This window comes from Opisthorchis viverrini (assembly GCF_000715545.1).
Source record: "Opisthorchis viverrini unplaced genomic scaffold opera_v5_384, whole genome shotgun sequence".
NCBI lineage: Eukaryota > Metazoa > Platyhelminthes > Trematoda > Opisthorchiida > Opisthorchiidae > Opisthorchis > Opisthorchis viverrini.
The window spans coordinates 191,052-212,060 of NW_008752039.1; the positions used below are offsets into that span (position 1 = coordinate 191,052).

General features: G+C 44.2%; 1 protein-coding gene across 1 annotated transcript in view; it reads left to right on the top strand.

The window, feature by feature from the left end:
* The window catches only part of T265_10556 (hypothetical protein), a gene marked incomplete at both ends in the record, with an annotated part of 37,577 nt that overhangs the window by 4,381 nt on the left and 12,187 nt on the right, over positions 1–21,009 (top strand). Inside the window, 9 exons of the mRNA XM_009176958.1 lie at positions 5,153–5,262; positions 8,505–8,560; positions 9,405–9,587; positions 15,564–15,654; positions 16,320–16,861; positions 17,218–17,397; positions 17,538–17,741; positions 18,493–18,702; positions 18,968–19,198. Of these exons, the coding sequence (XP_009175222.1) occupies positions 5,153–5,262; positions 8,505–8,560; positions 9,405–9,587; positions 15,564–15,654; positions 16,320–16,861; positions 17,218–17,397; positions 17,538–17,741; positions 18,493–18,702; positions 18,968–19,198 (1,807 nt within the window). The remainder of the gene's footprint in view (positions 1–5,152; positions 5,263–8,504; positions 8,561–9,404; positions 9,588–15,563; positions 15,655–16,319; positions 16,862–17,217; positions 17,398–17,537; positions 17,742–18,492; positions 18,703–18,967; positions 19,199–21,009) is intronic.

Genomic DNA, 21,009 nt, shown 5'->3' on the forward strand with positions numbered 1-21,009 from the left:
TGGGTGCTGTCGGTGCTACTCGCCTTCCAGGGTGGGGACCGCGTGATCCTCACTGTACCTGGTTGTAACACTACAAGATATGGCTGCCAACCGATGTCAGTGGCGTTCTTCTCAGTTTCTGTCCAGATTGCCTGAGTGAATGTCTGGAGGTGTAGGCACCTCGGAATGATTGTGTTAAGCTAGCGCTAAGTCCCTCCCCCGTTCACCTTTACTCTTTTCTTTACAATAAGGCTTTCAAATAAGTCATGTTTGTACGGCAGTGAAGCATCGGTGTTGAACACATGTCATGCTGTAGATGATGGTGATGATAATGATGATGATGATGGTCTGATTGCCATACTACGGAAGAGTTGGGACGAAAGCAGAATATCAGTGGAATGGACTGCCTCGGCAGTGATTTGAGTCACGAAAAAGGGCCCATCCTAGCATCGGGTCGGTATTTGTTGCCTCCAAGGTGATCGCTGGCATTATTTTGTTTGGGTCGATCGATTATTGGGTGCAACAGGTCCTTGAAAATCAAGCTGGGTTTTGCCCTGCCTTAGGTTGTGTCTTTACCTCAAGACCAGTTCTTAAACAGCGCCACTCACTTTGGTCTCATGTTGGTCGCTCTTCTTGATCTGGATGCTGCGTCCGACTCTGTCGATCGTCAGAAACTTTGACGGTGTTTGGCGATCAAGTGTATTCCAAATTTATGGCCCTTAAGAGGACACTGTATATGAACTCCTATGAACGGATACGAATATGCAGCAATCTTTCGCCTGAGTTCACTTCGCCCAGTGGTGAAAGACAATGATGCCCCCTCTCACATTTTTTCCCAACTTTGTTATTGATGTGCCTTCTGAAATTCCTCCGACTGCCTCTGGAACCTCGAGGATCGGAATGCATCCTGGGCGTTCTCTCGCAGACATTAAGTACGTGGTCGATATTGCTCCCTTTGTTCATGTCCTTGAAAATGCAAGCCACTTTAATTAACCCAAGTGATTCTGCTGCATGGTTTTGTATGCGCTTCACACCTGCAAAGTGCAAAGTGTTGTTGTGTCACACTCAAAGCTCATGCTTACACGGGAAGTTGTATAAGTTCTAATGGACTAGTAAGAGTGAGATTACTTTTTGAATCGGGAAGGCCAGGGCAGCCTTCGCCAACCTCTGAGACCTATGATGCCGGCGTGACACCAGTTCGCTTGTCATGAGTATACGCCGCGGCGGTGCCATTTATACTGCTTTGCTGGTCAGAAACGTGGTCCCTATAAGCGGAGGACGTCCGGACGCTGTCAGTGTTTGAATAATGGTGTCTCCAGATAATTAGCCGGGTTTTGTGGGAACCCCGGATTACCAATCTTGGGATAAGTCAGGTGCTATTAAGAACAAGGAACTCGCCTACAATGAATGAGTTACTCATGCTTCATCGGTTACGCTGGTTAGGACATGTACTACTCATGTCAGAGGACCTTCTGGCATAACTCTTTTCGCCTAACCACTCGTTGAGTGAAAACAACCGGGAGGTGAACAGTGTATGACCTGTCAACCTGTCAAGCCTGCAAATATTAACCAGTGAACTCATTTGGGTCGACAACCGCCGTCTTTCTGAATGAGGACCCCGGGACTCAACCCGCCAATGGTTACCGACATTGGAATACATGGCCCATTCGCTTTTGCCTGCATTGCTTGGCGGTCTCTCATGCTCCCCCATTTTTCGGTGATAGAAACTGTATCATTTGGAAAGAAAGCACACTTGCTACATCGTTTCTAGCTGACAAACCGACTGGTATCGCGCGCATAGTGGAACTAATCTCCCTCTAGCATGCTTCGCTTTTTGGGCGAATCTCATAACTTTAGGCTCATGAATTGAAAATATAGCCTCCTACTCTCTCCAGTCGAAGACAAAAGCCTTTTTATAACGGCATGTGTCGCTCAGATTAGTGCACGTATGCTAGAGAATCTTCTGAACCTCCGCTGAGTGGATTCTTGTGTTGATAGCTGACCGAATACGATTGACATAAGTATCCGTATAGCATGAGTTCTGCGCGTGATCCACATGAGTGAATCTGAATAAGGACTCTGAGAACAACGACCACGATGAACGACAGATGTGTCTTTCGTGAGAGTCCTAGTTTTACTATCTTTTATTTATTAGATCAGGCTCCCCACGTTTTATGAACATGGGCTGCCTTGATTGTTCTGTCCACAGAAAATCGTGGTTTACTTCCTGAAATCGCTTGTCGAAAGATTCGCAGAGGAATAGGTCAGGTAACGCCCACTGAATGTTGTACCTGTGGTATTGATAGTCACTGTCCCTCTTCATATCAAGAGACGTTTGTGTTGGTAGCACGGAAGTACACATTTTGGACGTGATTGGAAACCTTTAATCTCGAACATTGTAATGCTTTGGATTTACGATGGAAAGAGGAATGTTTTGCTCTGACTTCGTCTTTCAGTCATCCCCATCAAAACGAATAAGTTTGCTCCGTAGACCTGTCGAATGAATCAGTGAAAATTGGCATGTTGTTCTTGAGTGTCAGATATATAGCATAGTCTTTCGAGCTGAAATTTGCGGACGACGCACAGAGCTATGAGGAGGTTTTCGAAAGTTTCACTTCGCGATCCCACGCAGCTCACCTAATTTCGAAATCAGTACGAAGCACTGCTCAGATTTAACCATTATATTATGATCATGAACTCCTACGTTAGCGGGTGCTGTCCCACTGGACTGTTTCGGTGTGAGACGAATGCGGCCATCCAGTACCCTTTTTATTAGCTTCTACGTTGAGAGTATTGACGAGTATTGACATAACTAATGGATTTCATAGACTGAGCAGGGCACGAGTTGCAACTCCTTAGCGGTTCGCCAGAGAACATCGAAACTAAGCAGAGAAGACAGAAAAACGCACCATAAATGGTCGATTACAGTTATTTCATCACCAGGAGTCTGCACCAGATTCAGTGCGCCAAACGATTTTTAACACTCAGCATTCAAATCATGTGAAAGTTTTGATCAAACGCTTCTCGATATCTTTGATGTCAAAGTGAACGCAGTTGTCAAATCAGTTCCCGTTGTTATACGTGGTGGAGTGGATGGTTGAACTATGGCAAGGAGTTGAAAGGTTGCAGGCATTTTCAGGTTAGATGTTTCTGAATCACTGCGGTTGCCGATTTTGTGACATATGGAAACCATAGGATGATAGCGTACTCACGTGGGCTTTTATTGGATAAACATCAAGTCTTGGTACAGAGAAAGATCCGGTAAAATGCCATGGGTTGGCGCAAATCGCATGCTAAATTCGAATGCCTAGTTATCGTAACTGTCGGTAGTGTGAGATGAAGAGATTGATCGGTCTTATGACAGTCAGGATAGACATATTCTCTATTGGAGGACCATATATCAGGGGATGGTTTCCACTTCTGCCTGACCATGTTGTGGCAAATGGTTTGAAGTTGGTCCATTTGTGACTGGCTGTAATGATTCTGATAAATGCCTGCTCTTCTTGGTTCATCTATGGCACGTTTTGATGCAACCCGCCATGTTGTGGCAAATGGTTTGAAGTTGGTTCATTTGTGACTGGCTGTAATGATTCTGCTCTTCTTGGTTCATCTATGGCACATTTTGATGCAACCCAAATGGAGGGTGAGGGTTGGATTGCTCTCAGGTCGCCTGACATGGACAAGATTGGAGGACCATATATCAGGGGATGGTTTCCACTTCTGCCTGACCATGTTGTGGCAAATGGTTTGAAGTTGGTTCATTTGTGACTGGCTGTAATGATTCTGCTCTTCTTGGTTCATCTATGGCACATTTTGATGCAACCCAAATGGAGAGTGAGGGTTGGATTGCTCTCAGGTCGCCTGACCATGGACAAGAGCAGTCGAGAATCTGTTTTGTTTTCAATACGAATTTTTCATTAGGAAGCCTCGTGAGTCAATTGCTTAGTTGTCTCGAGACCTGTCGCATTCCCAGGTGAGAAACTCGGGACTGGATGCACTACTGGTCAGTGGCGTTGAGGACATGGCCCAATCACAATGCTCGTAGCACTTGCAGTTGTACTATTATGTTCATTCCATAGGCGCATAGATTTTTCTGCAAACTGGAATGGCTATTCCAATGAAATTGTTCTGTCTGATTGTTCCACAGTCGAAATTGTAGAGGGTGAACAGAATAATCTGTCACTTAGTTCATAGCTGACAAACTCAAGCGCTTTGGAGCATAACGTCTATGTGAAACAACTAAACGATTAACCAAGGCAAAATATGATCGAATAATTAAGTTACCGGCCTCGTACTCATAGATGAGTGTTTCACGGTTATTTGGGGCAGGTAAGATGGATTCTCTGTACGAGAAGTCGATTTTGGTCGATCCTGTAAACATTATCTTCTTCTTATCTTTTCAACCATATTGCATACTTCCGCTCAAGAAACTACTCGGTAGGGGTTCTGATGACCGAGATTCTCAAACAACATCCGGTTCCACAGCCCTCTATAATCACTCCACTTTTATTTTTACATCGTGATAAAAATTATTCTTACCGTCTTTTTAATAAGTGACATATTGCTCCTAGGCATGTCTAGTCATTGCCGCAATATTTTGCGAGTGCTTCGCCAAAATGAGTGATACTCATGTAATCCTATTTTAGCAGAGTTTTGAATTCACAATCGCTGGTGTACCAAGAATAGCAGGCAGCATTCACCGTTATCCGCTCCCCCGTAGCTTTTATTTTTGAAACTCCACCTAGAATCTTAGACATGGCGTTTAATCTGCCTACCAAACGATGGTTTTAACTTACTATACATACCGCGCTTATTAAGAGGTTGAATCGTTGTTGCGACTTAAAAGAACGGAGTGGAGTATGTGTGCTGGACTTATTTGTCAATTCGAAGTCCCCCCTCTGTATTTCTCCCCTGGTACAGAATTTGCAGGAATGACAGGTCAGTTTTCGTCGTTACGGAGTACACATTCGCTATCTGTGGCTCTGATTCAGCGGATGACTTCGACCAACCACTAAACAACTATTTTTAGAGACGGCGTTGGTGGCTTTGAGACCAGTAGTACCTTCATCTTCCGGTAACGCTTCCCGATAGCGTTCGGTCCATTTAGAAGGGAGTTTTTCAGAGTACTAAGTCTATGGGTAGTAGAGCATAAAACGATTTCTTCCACTTACAGGTACGATTTCATTCCACCCACGGAAGACCTAGCCTTCGACATCTATCAGGACCCTGAAGTTGCTAACATCATCCGTCGCTTGGAGAAACTGAAACAGACAGCTGTACTGCGTGAGTTTGACTTGGTTTTGACTTCAACGCCTACCTGAATCATTTTTTCTGGAGCGTCGTTACAGCTAGTCACGTAAATACATTACCCATCAAATCGAATGACCACTGATAGTTAGTTATTTGTTTTGCAATCCAATGGGCGAGAGCCACATGGAGGTGTCACATGTCGTAGTCCGAAACTGTACTGTTGTTACACCAATATCCCTGCTGTATCGCCTTCGAGAACTTTTCGCGGGCGACAGTTTTATAGTTTTGTGCCACATTTGGTGAGAATAGGAAGCAGCGGATCGGATGCAAGTTAGCCACCATCAGATGATCTTTTGAGTAGCTGGATACAGAAACTGTGGGCAGTTGAAACATGACTCCAAAACAGGTATTAGCTACACCCTTTAGAGCATGACCTAAAGGTTGTTTTGTGACCAAGAGGTCGCCTCACATGTATGATGGTTTGTCAACTGCCGATCTGATCGTAATAAACAGCTACTTCCTCAAGCACTCTTCGTTGTATGAAAAGATCAGTTATGTTTTCATACTTGACCGGCTCTGATGCGTTTTTGCCGTTCTACACGAGGGCCAGTTATTTGAGACCAGAAACAGGAATGGGCCAACGTGCTTCGTTCGGTAAGATAGGTCTCTCACGTGGAGCGTCCAATTCGGTGGTTGTAAGAAGTTTATTGTCGTTGCTTGCTTCCAGGAGTAGCCTTTGATGGCTCAGCTCAGTGGTTAGAGTACGAATCCACTGACCGAAAGGTTTGTGGTTCGAACCCGACCTCTGCATCTCGAATTCTGCTGTCTAGGCTTGGGCAACCAGGCCCTCGTGTTTCCTTCAGGTGGCATGGCAGCTAGGCACCGAAAGGGTGTTACGGCTGAACGATTGTCATTATCATTTGCACCTTTTGGTGCCATAGGTGACCGGAAGTTAGGGATAAACAATTGACTGCTCCTAAGTAACCAAAGTTCCTCAATGACTTGTCTCGTGTATCGAATCGAGAAGTCGCTTCAGCTTGTACTTTCTAAGTGGGGAGATTGGGGAACGAAGGCAGCGCCATTGAGGGTGCAACTGGACCGTGTCTGATGATGATAGAGACTCAGTTGAGTCTCCCGTCAAGACCAAATCCGCCATAGGTGACCGGAAGTTAGGGATAAACAATTGACTGCTCCTAAGTAACCAAAGTTCCTCAATGACTTGTCTCGTGTATCGAATCGAGAAGTCGCTTCAGCTTGTACTTTCTAAGTGGGGAGATTGGGGAACGAAGGCAGCGCCATTGAGGGTGCAACTGGACCGTGTCTGATGATGATAGAGACTCAGTTGAGTCTCCCCTCAAGACCAAATCCATGTGCAAATGAGTGTATTTGTCGAAATCAGTCCAATTTGGGTTCAAGTAGAAGATCAGGTTGACCGAACCTCGGGAACTGCGCCTACCTGGTGTACCTCAAAAAGGGCAAAGTGACTGCGGTGTTTTAGTACGATCCATTAGACTGTACCGAAAGGAAACTGTTAATGTTTGAAGAATCTGTCACTCCATTTGGGCTCTTATGCATCCTGTGTTAACAAGAAGTAGTAGGCACCGAGCCGAGATTATCTTGACTATATTCAATTTCAAAACGGCTAATGTTGCACTATACGCTTCGTTGTTTGTGGTTGATGCCAGGTTGGAAGAGCGACAAGTACCACACCTTCAGCTAGACCAATTGGTTGATGCTTTGGAGAGGGATTTCGTTCTGACGATTTTCGCTCCTGAAAAGTGTGTAAATTACGGGTGGAAATTAACTGGACAGAGAGTGCTAAGAATTTGCTCACAATGATCACGATTAGTATCCATGGCAAGTGGGTATATTTCCTCCTCCTCAATAGGAATGTTGTACTGGTGATCTTGACTTGTGTGGAGTGGTTTCGACGAAGAAATAATCTAAAACAACCGAATTCCGTGAGCCCCTTGAATTTCACTTTTAACTAAGTTCCATCGTAGAAAGAATGCAGGACATATAAACCCCATGATGAAGGCTGTATGTGTTTAAAAATCAACAAATAATTAAGGATATTGGTAATAATAATGATAATATCAATAATAACGATTGCACGGTAAATGATCACTTCGACCGGTTTAATTGTTAATTGCTAATATCCCGATCACGAGAATCAGTCACGTGTGTGACCTTAGAGGGAGATCGTGATCATCTGAACGTGATGTTGGAAAAACCAACGGAAAGTGAATTAGTTTGTCTCACACCAGTGACTTTGAAAGAAGTCCAAGATATGGATGTTGTGTGTAGGCTGGCGCCAGTAGGAAACTCCTTTATTCTTGCGTCGGTCTTCGGATCGAGACAAAGGTGGTTTTTCCATTTTGAACTATGGTCACGATGGAGAATGGGACCGTTCGGTGTTCGTAACAGCAGTTATTTCTATCTAGACAACTGATGATTCAGTTTTGATGCTGATGCTGGGGCTGCTCATATTGTCTGCACGGAAATCGGAAGTCAGGCTGTGAATTCATGTTTGACGAGAGAAGGGACATGCATGTTACGGCTAAACCGTTGAGCTTAGTTTCCAACTGCTTCACTGTAGTCGGCTTGAACTCCCATTCTCACAAGATAGACCGGAGAAATGGTTAAGAAATGGTACGTAATGATATTTCACAAAGCCGGTCCTTACTGGGACACGTAGATGTAGAAAGAATTGATCACTGTCAACAGCTGGGTAGATGAAAATCACACCATACGTCTATCTTACAGACTCTTCGCTAACTGACTACCAGTCCCTCCTGAATTCAAACACCGTTGAGTAGAGGGATGTCACTCGTGTACCCAGAACATATCCTCTTCTATTATGATGTGGCTTGTCCGAAGCCATTCAGCGATCTTATCTTTCAGATGCGAATATACCGTACAGTTCACAGGAAGCGATATACTCATCGGAAGTGTAAGCGGATGGTGCAACGCAATTACTGTTGAGGCTAAAAGTATAAATGATGGACGATTTGATCAGAAGCAGAATTGTTTTTGAAAGATAGTGAGACATAATAACATATTAGTATGGTATTATTATTACTATTAGTATTATTATTATGGAACTATTAACCTACTTTGGGTTACTAACAATGCCTCAGATTCTATGAATATTTTCCTCTTTAGGTATTGTTACGTCAGAGGCGTTTTTATGAATGTTGTGTCTCATTAAAGGATGTCAACAGCCACATGCTACTTCATATCACGTACTCATTTTCTGCCACCAACATTTCCAGAGGAGCGCTTTGACCGTGCCCAGAAAATCCGTGACTCCATTGGGATGTTACAACAAGTGCGTTTGTTATACAGTTTTCCAGATTTTCCAAGATTTTTCCAGCATGTACACGTCTTTTTTATCCTTCGATTGAAAAGTCCAACCGAACAGGATTGATTATCCACTGCTAAGTAGCCTCTTGATTACACCGGGTTCCCTTTGACATGCTTTCGATTGGGAGGCTTTCGATTGTTGAAGGCGTTCAACCATATCTGACCCGGTTTACTGCGTTTCTCCTAGAGGAGCGATTAATATCTCCGCTTTTTCGAGCCTGGGTTGAGAAGAATTTTTAGCTCCACAAATTCAGTCCTTTACTAATAGTTTTTTCAGCAGTTTGATGAACTGAGTAAATCGTTCAATTGGAGTTCGCCTGAAACACGACTTGGCTTGGCCGAAGCTCTAAGAAGCAACTTTTTAGTTACGCTGCAAGCCATTGGTTTTAGTTTATTGTCTTTATGCATTTCTGGTGCAAGAACCTGAAAATACTAGCACGAAAAGCATGCCTTGCTCTACGAATCCAGTCTTTGTGATCCGGATTCTATTGAATCTAGCAACCACTGGTAATCAATGGTCTTCGGATGTTGCATCCAAAATATAAGTGGAATCCTGAGTCCACAGAAAACCATCCTAACGGATGGGCCCCAGTTTCGAAAAGATAGAAAACAAAAAAGCGATTGGTCTACAAACTCGTGAAGAATGCTTGTCTGTAGCTCATGTTGTGAGTATCCCTTAGGACGCATGAATGGCTAAACAGACCACATTCAATCACGCTGTTTTTATCACTCGTTCACCTGACTGTCTTCGCTATCTAAACTCGATAAACAAACTAAATCCTGTCTGGCGACGTTCATTTTTTGACCAGGTTGGCGAACGTTTGGGTCGCTTGAACTTGGAGAAGCAAGAAGCCATAGAGGTGGAGAACTACGAACGTGCCAAGCTGAAGAAATTTCAAATTGACGAGCTGCGGTCGACCATGTTCGAAGACTTAGATTTGATGAACCTGCTGGCGGACATCCCTAGTGAAGCCGATTTCTCTGAACCTCAAGTAAGTTTCCAGCTTATTGGTTCCATGTTTCCGTTTTATATTTGTACACCCCGTTTCTAACTACGAAGATGTCTCAAATTTCTGTCGGATGTATTAAGGGAAATTATTATGTACGGTGTGTGTCTGCTACTTACCAAGATGGAGAGCAATTAGAAAATATTGCCTCAACGAGATTTACAGGGCTACTTGAGAAGGATGCCAAACTCTTACTATTTATTCTACTCACCATCCATCTATGTTGGCTTTCAAGTTCGGTGAATCCACCCACTCCCCCGCATTCACAATGTCTACAGGATTGGCGACGAAAAGTTCGCAGTCAGGTTGACAAGCTCAGCGAAGAGATTAACAAGCAAGCGCCTCACCCAAGTCACAGTTATTATGCAACTTCACTAACAATGGGGTCAGCTAGGCCGTTATTGACAGACATACATGGGAATGCCTAATCTTGTTGTACTATATGAATCCCGTTCTCATTTGGACAGTAGAAAGCCGATGAAGATGCCAGGCCGCAGATGAAAACTTTCCTCGATCACACTTGAACCCTTAACGTTTTCTCTTGAAACAATTAGGTTTTTTCACTCTTAATCGGTATACCTAATTCGGCTTGTTCATGCTGGAACGCAGAATTATTGTTTAAAAAAATCTTTAGCTGTTGCACCCTTTCGGTGCATAACTGCCATGCCACTCGAAAGAAGCAGAAGGGCTTTGATACTGCCGGTGGAAGTGGAAGTCAAGAGGCAGAGGTCGTGTTCGAACCAGGAACCTTCCGGTCAGTAAATTCACGCCCTAACCACTGAGCCATCTCGTTAACTATAAGGCATCCACGTTCGATACTCAATATAGCAGTTGCAGTCAATAGCATGGTGTTTTCTATGGTTATTTTTCATTGAACTTCTCCACAGACATCCATTGACCCATCCACTGATCGCTCGTTACCATCGACCATTTTTCTTTTATTAATCTTATCGCGCTGTTAAAGCACATGACCTGGTGCTTGAATGCACACTTAGTTGGAAGTTTTGCCTCGTATAGGTTTGTGTCTTCAATAAACTGACCGCTATGGGCACTGTATGCGCACGCTATTCCCTAATTCCTTCCCCTGACTGTTTCTACGGAATATACGGAAGGCTCCCAGTTCAAACAACTCCATGCTTCATTGAATCTCAGTTCAGGGAGTTTGAGGAGCGTACCAACAGCAGGATATTATTGGACCGAAAAAGTCCAGTTCCAATGACGTATCGTCAGAAAGTGTCTGGCCTGTAGGTGCGGAGTTAACGAGGTGGAAGGATCTCCTAGGGATTTGTGCAGAGGAGTAGTTGCTTTGTTAAGTCAGGTTCATTCACCTGCCAAAGTGAGGAGGGACTTGGAATGGTAACTTGTACACGATAAGCCATGCAGAAGACCTCAGCTAGTTGCTATAATGATTCCTACTGCATCGAATGGATAGGCTGGTTCATCATCGGGAGATGCTTTATAGCTTTAGCTTTATAGCTTCTTGTGTCATAGGCACCTTTTAAGAGACCCCTCATTTGGTCGGTCAGTTTAGATAGTTTCATTTACAACTGAAATCCAGTATAGTTCATTCAGCGCTTTATATTAGTCACCGGTACCTTATATGGTCGTAGATCGAATTATTAAGGTTGGTAGCGATGCTTCAGCTTATTGCTATCCCATTTCTAAAACGTAAGCGTATTTTGTTTTCATTAGTGCATAGTGAATGCCAAATAACTATACTTACCGTCACCTTTTAAACGATCGTTTCTTCCCTATATTCCCTCTTATCTGCAGTACCAGTACGATGCGGGTGAGTTCTGCTGTGATTCTCATACTGGTCAGATGTTAGCATAGTTCAGCTGTAGCACCCTTCCGGTGCCTAGCTGCCATGCCACCCAAATGAAGCACGAGGGCTGGGATATTGCCAGGTTGCCCAAGCCTAGACAGGGGAAGTCGAGAGGCGGAGGTCGGGTTCGAACCACGGACTTTCCGGTCAGTAAATTCGCGTTCTCACCACTTGAGCTATCTTGCTCATGTTTTATTTATCATACATCCCGAAAACTCATTCCAAACGGCAGTGGGATATCTTGTTTTCAAAGCTGAACGAATCATTCTGGCGATTGGTAGTGTGAGCGGCAAAGAGGCAACCGCACGACCAGAAATGTATGCTTGCAATCCCCTTTAAGTGAACCGTTGTTTAGAAATTCGGTAGTCTTCAGCTCAGTGGGATTTTCTATCCTCATTGAGACTCATCTGCTGTACGTGATGAAATCATTCGCAAGACTCTTAAGTTATTGAAGTCACTTTTTTTTCCTGTGGACCACGCGCCTGCCAACCGGTTTGCGCTGAGGATGTGTCTAACAAAGGCGCCTGCCAACCGGTTTGCGCTGAGGATGATGTGTCCAACAAAGACAAATGGCCTTGTGCTGCTGAGTTTTTAGGAATTCTTTTACACTATCTGACGGCATCAACCACTGAACATTGTTCCCTTCGCCCAGAAAAGCCATTTTCGGTTCGACTAGAGTTGATCTGAGCGTCACGCTCACAGATGATTCACAATACTATTTCTCGTCCGATTCACACCACCAGTTTTCAAGTTGCCTAATGCTCCTTCATATGTCACCCATCGGATGTTTTTTCGTAACTATATTTTCCGCTTCATCTAGTCACGTCTTTCATCCCCCTTATGACATCTCATTTACTGAATCCCGTTCTCTGCTCCGCCTCACCAGTTTTCCGTGGTTTGTAAGACTAATCGGTTTCCAACTACTAGTTGCTGTACTAAGTAGTAGATATCGAATGGACGTACGTTTTCACTGCAGCCTACACCGTCGCTCTGAGGCACTCACAAGCCATTCAGAGATCACATTGAAAAATGGCCACTTCGAATGTTGTTATGGATATTTGTACTTTGATGTTGCCTTTCATTTGATCGCATTACCAGCTTCAGGGTATATATCCGTTTGGGAAAAATACATACGAACTTGATCTCTGATGCACATCTATTGGCTGATACAGGCGCACAGTCACGTGAAGTATTTACTCGTGAATATTCTTGATGGGAGTTACCAACATGTGCCTAATCTCGTATTTATTCGGATGGCACTGTTTTGATCGTTCTGAAGCCCTCAAGAACCTGGCCGTTTCACTTCAGCTTGATTCTAGATGAGTTTTCAGACACCAATCCTTCCTGTAAGCTGAGTGTGACTCGTTGTCGCAGCAGCCAACAAACGCAAAGTCTGGAGCTTCTTTCTTTGTTACCAATAAAAAGCTCTGGAAGCTTTCTTACAGATTGCGGTGTTCAACACGAATACTGACCCATTCCACTCTGGCTTACCTTTCTTACTGGCGAATAAATCCGCACCCTAAAATATCCTTGAAAGGGTTTCAAGAAAAATTACCTCTCGCTCTATGTTCCTAGGCCCTACTCAAATTAATCGCATAACTGAGTAAAAACCAACACGCCTCAGTTAACCGTCCTGGACGAATCGAGTGTCCAGTGTCTAAGGATACAAAGAATTTCATCTGACAGTAGTTCTAACGAAGCCTCTTGAATACAGCTGCACACTACCAGTTAGGTGCCCTTCCACAACGCTGTCAAAATTACGAACTTTCTAACTCCGACTTTCTCTAACTAACTCTAACTTTCTAACTCCTACTTGCCATAGTGCAGAAGAACATAAAACACCAACTACATTGCCGTTTCCACCCACTCCTTACTTACATAGGGTAGCCAGCAGGAAGGATTTACACTGATGGCGTTAACCTACACCAGTTTAATACAGGCATATGCTTATAGTTTACTTGTTATTTTCCTGTAGAACTGGGCACTTGAGACAATTGCTCTGGTGAGACTTCATACACCACTTATGTAACGGTTATGTGGTCTCCTGAAGCCCTTATATTTACTGCGAGGTTCTGCGCCAACTGCTTCTGAATGGCCTCCATTCGTTGAGCAAGAAGAATAGTGCTAGGATGACCATTACTAGGAAGTCCACGTCAGTGGGAACCACCAGACTCGAGTTTCGCTCATCATCTAATCGGTAACAAACAGTCGGTGAGCAGACAAACACATTTGCACGTCGGACTGTGATTGGGTCACTGGACTGCTTGATCAGTGGCCTAGTAGATGTTCGATTGAGCGTAACAACTGGTGCGTCTGTTTAGACTCCTGTCAGGTGGTGCCTGACGTATAGTTACCTCGTTAGCTGTTGATCAGGTGGCTGTTTTTTATGTTTTCCAATCCTCGTAATTGACCTTCATTTCGATGGAACGTCGGTGTATGCAACCAATAAACACACCTAAGCCCCTAACCTTTCAACACATTGTCAATGCGGTTGCCTCCTCAGCGGATAATATAAAAGTGCCCTTTTTCATGTGATGCCTTTTCTCTGGGTGGTCCCCATATGGATGGTGATTGTATTGTGTATTCTTCAAAACGCTAATAAGACAAAATTATTCAGCAAGACCTCTGAAACGACGTCTCACTCGCAATACACCCACTACTTTGTTTTGGAGAAAGACTCATTCAGAATCTGACAAAATGTATGAAGACCATCCGTAAGACCTACCGGAAGAATGGCAGGTATCTACTGCCTTACCTGTCTTTAAAAAAGTCGTTAGATTCGAATATAAGAATCATCAGGGTGTAAGATTGGTCAGCATTATTCACAACCTGCTCACACACACTTGTGGACACTCGCGAGAGACGGACTTGTGAAAACCAAGCAGGGCTCCATCTAGGTTATGTTTGCACTGACCACATCTTCACCTTATGATAAATTCTAGAACGTCGCCCATGTAGAAAGCAAACTATTGTTGCCTCCTTATATCTGACAGCAGCGCTTGACTTTGTGGCAATATCTCTCTTTGAAAGATGTACCGGACAGTTGCGCCACGCTTCAATAAACATGGGTACATGAGAGTTTACGGACAATGTTCTCCTGAGTTCATCATCAGAATTGTCGTCAGCTTCGTGATCCAATGGCGGAAACGTTAGCTATGTCTTGTGTCTCTGATGTAGATTTTCTTTCCGTAGAAGGCTTTATGAACTTAGGGTGTGCGGACGATATGCACCACTAAATAATTTAGATAATATTGTTGTACAATTCGGTACGCGCTTTTTACCTTCAAACTGCAAAGAGCCATTTCAAGACTGGACGAATGCACTGCTAAAGCTCTTCATGGCCTCCGAGCCATTATTTGTAGTGGATAGATCTACCTACCTGGGCAGTTTTGCTGACGATTTGAACGCTAGATTTGCTCACGCTCGTCCTACCTTCAACTGAGGCAAGCCTGAGGTCAACGTGACTCTGGTCTGCAGGTAAAAAGCAGGACCTACAACGCGGCAATTCGTGTTGCCTCACGGTGATGAAGCCTGCCCGCTGTATGTTAAAGATGAGAGGAGATTGCTTCTTTTTTGACTATCGGTGCATCATAGGAATGCTGAAGTGCGATGAGTGTTTTTTGACAAGTCAGCTGCTTGTCCAAATGATGAGTTGATTTGGCTGCACCAACTACTCCGACTAGAACTTGTACTCCTTATGTCTGGTGATCGATTACCTTGGCCTTTCGCTGAAACGGGTTTTGACTGGAAGATCCAATAAGATACCAAGTGACCTGGAGACGAGTGTGAAAAAAACAACAAAGTTTCTTGGCTGACTGGTCCGTGAGGTTGAGGTTTCACAAACCGATCATGTTAACGGTTGGATGTACTCATCGACATAGCAATGCCACGCAACTAGTGGTGGTTTTGTATCTATCCTCTTTTCCTTTGTATTCTTCCTTGTTTTGAAATGTTTCTCTGTACCCTTATCCTACACAACCGACTGTCATGTGCTGCGGCGACCCGGACCACCGCACACACATACACGATTTACGGTTTTCGAACTGAACTGAACTGTCTGCTCTAAACACCCGAGGTTCGTACACTCAAAAGTCTCACCTTAAAAATACTGTTAAAAACTGATAACAGGAACTTAGGTTATCGGCCGTATCTTGCAACGTTACGCCTACCTTCGTGGAAAGCGGGAGGTTTTGCGCAATCTTTCCCACTCTACACTGCAACCTCTAAGTTGGTGTCGCTCCGGTACACTCAAGCTTCTTGAAGTAACGATCGATAGGGAATAGTTGCTACGGAGGGCATTGAGCCTACCCATAAATCAGAATACATCTACATATTACACTCAGGTCCCCCTTATAGTCTAACAGTGCGCTCTAACTGTGGTCGAGGTAACTCGACGCTTAAGGCACCAACCTACTGGCTGTAAAACCCCTTTTCTGATCTCTCTTGTATGATTTTTGGACAGCCTGCTGGTATCACAGTCCTACTGCATCTGATTTTCACGATAGCTATTCACCCAAGGAGTGCCATATCTGAACCAGTATTTTTGAACTAGTACAACTCCAAAGGTAGAAACTAATTGTCCCAGGGTCATGATAAGTATAGTACGGGGTCAACCGAAGTCACTTTCTTTGGAGAGGTTCTACTGTTGTTGTAGTCCATTATGACGAAGATTCCCACAGTCTTTCATTAAAGCGTTGTGGCAGTCTAATTCGTAACTTAACTTCTGCTTTCTTCCCGAAGTCACTTTCTTTGGAGAGGTTCTACTGTTGTTGTAGTCCATTATGACGAAGATTCCCACAGTCTTTCATTAAAGCGTTGTGGCAGTCTAATTCGTAACTTAACTTCTGGCTTTCTTCCAACAGTTTGATTTTTTTGTATACGGTCTTCACAAGCTATTCAACGCTGCAATTTACCTCCATCCTCCCATATTTCAACTGCAGGCCGTCCCGCACACGTGCGGTTGTCTACATTAGATGCGGTAATCAACCCTAGCAAAGAAGATCTGGACCATTCCATTAGACACTCGGACGTTAAGACAGAGGAACAACACATATGTCGGTGCCCGCCTGCAGACCCCGATGAGCGTCCGCTTCCTGCTCTCAGAATCAGTCCTCAAAACAACAGTGCCGCGGTGGAATCTTATCCTAGCGACCATGTGTGCTGCGAGGCGCATCCAGATGAGTCACCAGAGCCGGAGCCTCCGTGTATGCACATGCCGGTGACGGAACATCTTCCAACCGTTGACGAAGCTCAAGAATTAAGGGAAATGGAGGAACTACAGGAATTACATGCCAAGAAAGTTGTAGAAAAACGTCCTTTTGAAGTGCTAACTCAAGGTCCAACTCCAGCTGAGGTACCGGAAGGGCCAGAGCAGCTGAGTGAGAACGCTCGACGGCAAGCCAGTGTTGCAATCGATGTTGTCGGACTTGACCTGGTAAGTTGTACCAGTTCATCTTAGGCCATCCGACATTAATTCCATCGTATGTCTTCATTACAGAGTAAGGTTGCATATTCGTAAAACTTACAAGTAGGGTGGCTCAAAATTTACAAATGCTGATAGGAAACCAGCACCATCTTACAGCCGTCTTATGACTGTCTTGAATTTCTACTGGATCAAACAAATCTGGCTTCCTTTGTTCTTTAGTGCGTGATCTATCTTTCGATTCGTAAGATATCTTCTGTCTACATAGCTTAATTCAGCTTTGGTCCCACGATATTTGGGGTCTTTATGTTATACTGTAATGATCCAATGAGGGGGTTTATGATATTTTACTATTTGTTTCATTGTAGGTTACAAAGGCACTGAGCAAATGCTGGAGCTTCCGGGAACAAGCATTAGTAGAGTTAGAAAAGAGAGTAACTGCACCGAAGCTGCCTCCACCAGTTTCAGCCCCGGATATGATTGATCCCGATCCTCGTGCTGAGCTTCGATCAACCACTTTCCTACTGAAACGTGCACTTCAAGATCAAGTAAGCATACTCTTTCAACGTGACCGTAACCTTCATTCCGAATGCTTTTCTTAGGCGCTAATCGTCCCGTTGTTATCCTAGGAGTGAGCAATGTTTTGGTGGTGGCAGTGGATACAATGCATGTTTTATTTGTTTTCTAGGTTCTATCTATTTTCCGTCTCGCGACTTACTTCATCAAGGGAACTATAGTGGATTTTGCTGACCGATATTCCATACTACGCGTCGAACTCCATTACGCCCTGGACAAACTGATTCCGATCCTGTTTCAGAGAATTGGTGACACTTCGGCGCGCATTCGCGAAGTCGCAAAATCTCAGATTCTTTCTATGGCCCAATGGCCTCAGGTTAGTGCTTACTCCACCAACCTAGTTGTTCTAGGTTATGTTTTCTGATTCGATGCCTTGGTCATATCATTTCGATCCAACTAAGCACGGAACACAAGTAGTAGCTAAACGGATAGGAAAATCAGCGGGAATCTCCACTTCCTGTGAAGTTGGGCGTATTTAGCACAAAACAGCCACACTCGACTCCCCGGGTAAGAGATCTACATAAAAAACATAATATCATGTTTTCTTCAGCTCTCATCTGAGGTCACTCCTCGGTGCATAACTGCTAGACTACTGTTTTTATCTCGAAATCTAACCTCCAAACCAGGATTCTAAACTTTTAATAGGTCAAACTGCGCCATATCCGTCGTTTGAAAGCTTGCATTCATCGTGGACAGTTTCATTCAAATAAGTAAAGCCTCAAATTTTGCAGTCATCACACCAATTTACCCATTTGATGGGCAGTCAACGCAGACCGGGGTTGCCGTTGTTTAATCATTTTTATCACGTTACTTGCGTTTAATCAGTAGTCAAGCTTTTACCCCATTTGCACCGCGGTTAGGTTTTGATTCGTGACTATGTCCTGGACCATCTCGAGATCTGGCTGGCTTGACGACTGGAGTACTTCTATGAACCAAGTGTTTTGTTTCTAACCGCTTAGGTTTGCCATATAACCGACGTGAGCCATGTTGTCAGTGGCCCCCTTTCTTGAATTGTATTGTTCGGTCTTCGTGTGGCAAAATGAACGTACCATGTTAATTGATTTCAGCTCCGCCACAATGCAACTTTTTGGAATGAACTCCTCCGGCCTTTCTCCTCGGTCACCTTGGATAGACTTGCACTGAGTCGTATGGAATTGGTAACCGAATTGTACGCAGCTCGAGGTCTTGATTCCCATGGTCCAGAACACACCCATGGATTTACATTAGATGCTGTGGCAGCTTTCACGGCCAAGGCACTTACCCACCGGTCGAAAGAAGTACGTCGTATAGTGTAACTGACAGTTCAGACTCAGATTCATACCGAATCACTTTTCAGCTTGTTCTTTTTGGACCACTGTGGTTTACCTCATTTTCTCTACAAATGGCCCTCGCGCCAAATCAACCATCGTCTTGGGAGTAGATTTTTGTTGGAGCGTCCTCAACATAACACACTGGCTCTTGTTAATTCAAATTTCAAATTTCTGTCCAAGAGACCCTTTTCCCTTCAGCCTGCAATGTCATTTGTCACTTTTTTTATATAAGGTTCGCGAAGTCGCCGAAAATCTGATGGTGGCCCTATACCGATCCGAGAATCGTGCCGTTATCCGACACGCAATGCCTCCGGAGGACATTAATGCTCACAGACATCCACTGTACCGACGGCTGTTTGGAAAGTTTGAGCGAATCGACGAAAAATATTTACCTTCGGAGGTTCCTAGTGGTGCATCGCCTCAACGTACTCCGAAAGGGCGAAAAGAGCCTGATGTGCATCAGGTACAGTGGCATTTTTCCTCATTTGTACTCTTGTAATCTGTGAACACAATCGGTAGATATCTATCTCCTTTTCGTTTGTTTTTCAAATTTTTCACCGAAACACTCAGGTTGTTTGGCGTCCCTCTTCGCCGCTCGTTGGTGAACCATGGGAGAGTGTTAATCACCTCTGCTTATAAGAAGTGGTTTCATCAACGTAAGAAGGAAGAGCTATCCTTCCAGCGTAATATCCGAAAGTCAGATTACCTGGACAGCTGCACCCGGAGGGCATAGTCTTCCCATTATTCTGACCATTAATGTGGTCATAATATCGAACATAATCTCCGCGACAAAATTATAAGACCAACAATGTCGTTCATGAATGCACTTCCTTTGCATGAAATTGAATGATTTTCAGTCAGACTTGGTGCCTGCCTCATAAGTTGAAAACTGAGCTTACAAGAATATTACTTTGGTGTGGAAGTCTTGTAGAGGGAACGAGTGTGACTATCTACGTGATCACCCCATAGCACTGAGGATTTCGGTGATATTTTCCTGGTCATTTCACCAAAGGACCTCCATAAATCTCTTCACGTTACTTTTGATGAGCACTCGCACCACTGTTCCAAACAGCTCCGGAATTAGACGCTCGTATTCTTGCGCGAACACACGCTGTACGTGTGTGTGCCCAAGGGGGTCTTGATCCAGTGGATACCTGAACTACACGTTGTTCGATCCAGTACCTTCATGTTGCAAAACAGAAGGCAACTACTGGTGATGTGAGAGATGTAGCTTAATGCGTTGTGATGTTTGGTTATCCCGCCATGTAATCTACTTGTAACAGTGAGTGCCCAGTTATGCATTCCGATATCTGGATGTATATACTTACCTCTGGTTGGAGGTATTCGCTGCTACGGTGCGTGAAGTAATTATTAAGTGACTAGATATTTGTGATTATTCATTTCATCCCGACAAAGCAGTCATGTCCACTGCAGTTCAGCGATCCGGGGATTTATTGGTTGGCCTTTCTAGCCAACCGCAGCACATGGTTATGAGGAAATCAATCTGGCGTACACACTGTTGACCAATAGACCCTTCACAAAGAATCAGAAACTTTGTCTGTTTAGGCCGATCAGACTTGCAAACTGTTTTAGAGTAGTTCTGGCCAGTTGTTGCCCAATGGAGCGAATTGTGTTAAAATTACCCAGCTCTTATATCCTCTGTTCTGCTGGAAACAATCCAGTCTAAACGCACTCTCAGGTGATCCCACCCCCAAAATCCAAAGTTCACAATGTTAGTGTCTGTGGTTTCTTAGTTTGTTCAGTTATCTGGCCTCTTGGGTTTTCGATTCTCGAGGTTGTTTGTTACTATCTTCACCACGTAGCCCTCGTCCTAGCTATGTTGCAGCAGATTTCTCGAGCGCGGTATTGGTGTACTGGACGGTAGTCTGAACACTATCCCGAACGGCTGAATAAATTGAGCTGCTATAGAAAATCCCCTCAAGGTAACAGCAAGTTTTTCTGCCATCTATGTTAACAGATACCTGTGTGCTGGGTAGGCCCCCGAATGGCAAGTTCAGTGAGCACTAGAACAATCCAACATGTAATCTCCTCTAAACTAAATTTTCAACCAACATGTTCGCTTCTGTTGCATGGGTCAAATTATCTCCCGATGCTTTTACTCTTCAGGTTGTTTCCGATTTTTTCAGCAGTAACGGTATGGATAAACTTCACTTCGTTCGCAGAAAGTAAGGGAACAGATGGGCCTCATGGGAACACTTAATCGAAAAGCGATCTATTCTACGGCCAAACTGTGGCCTCAGTCATCACATCAGT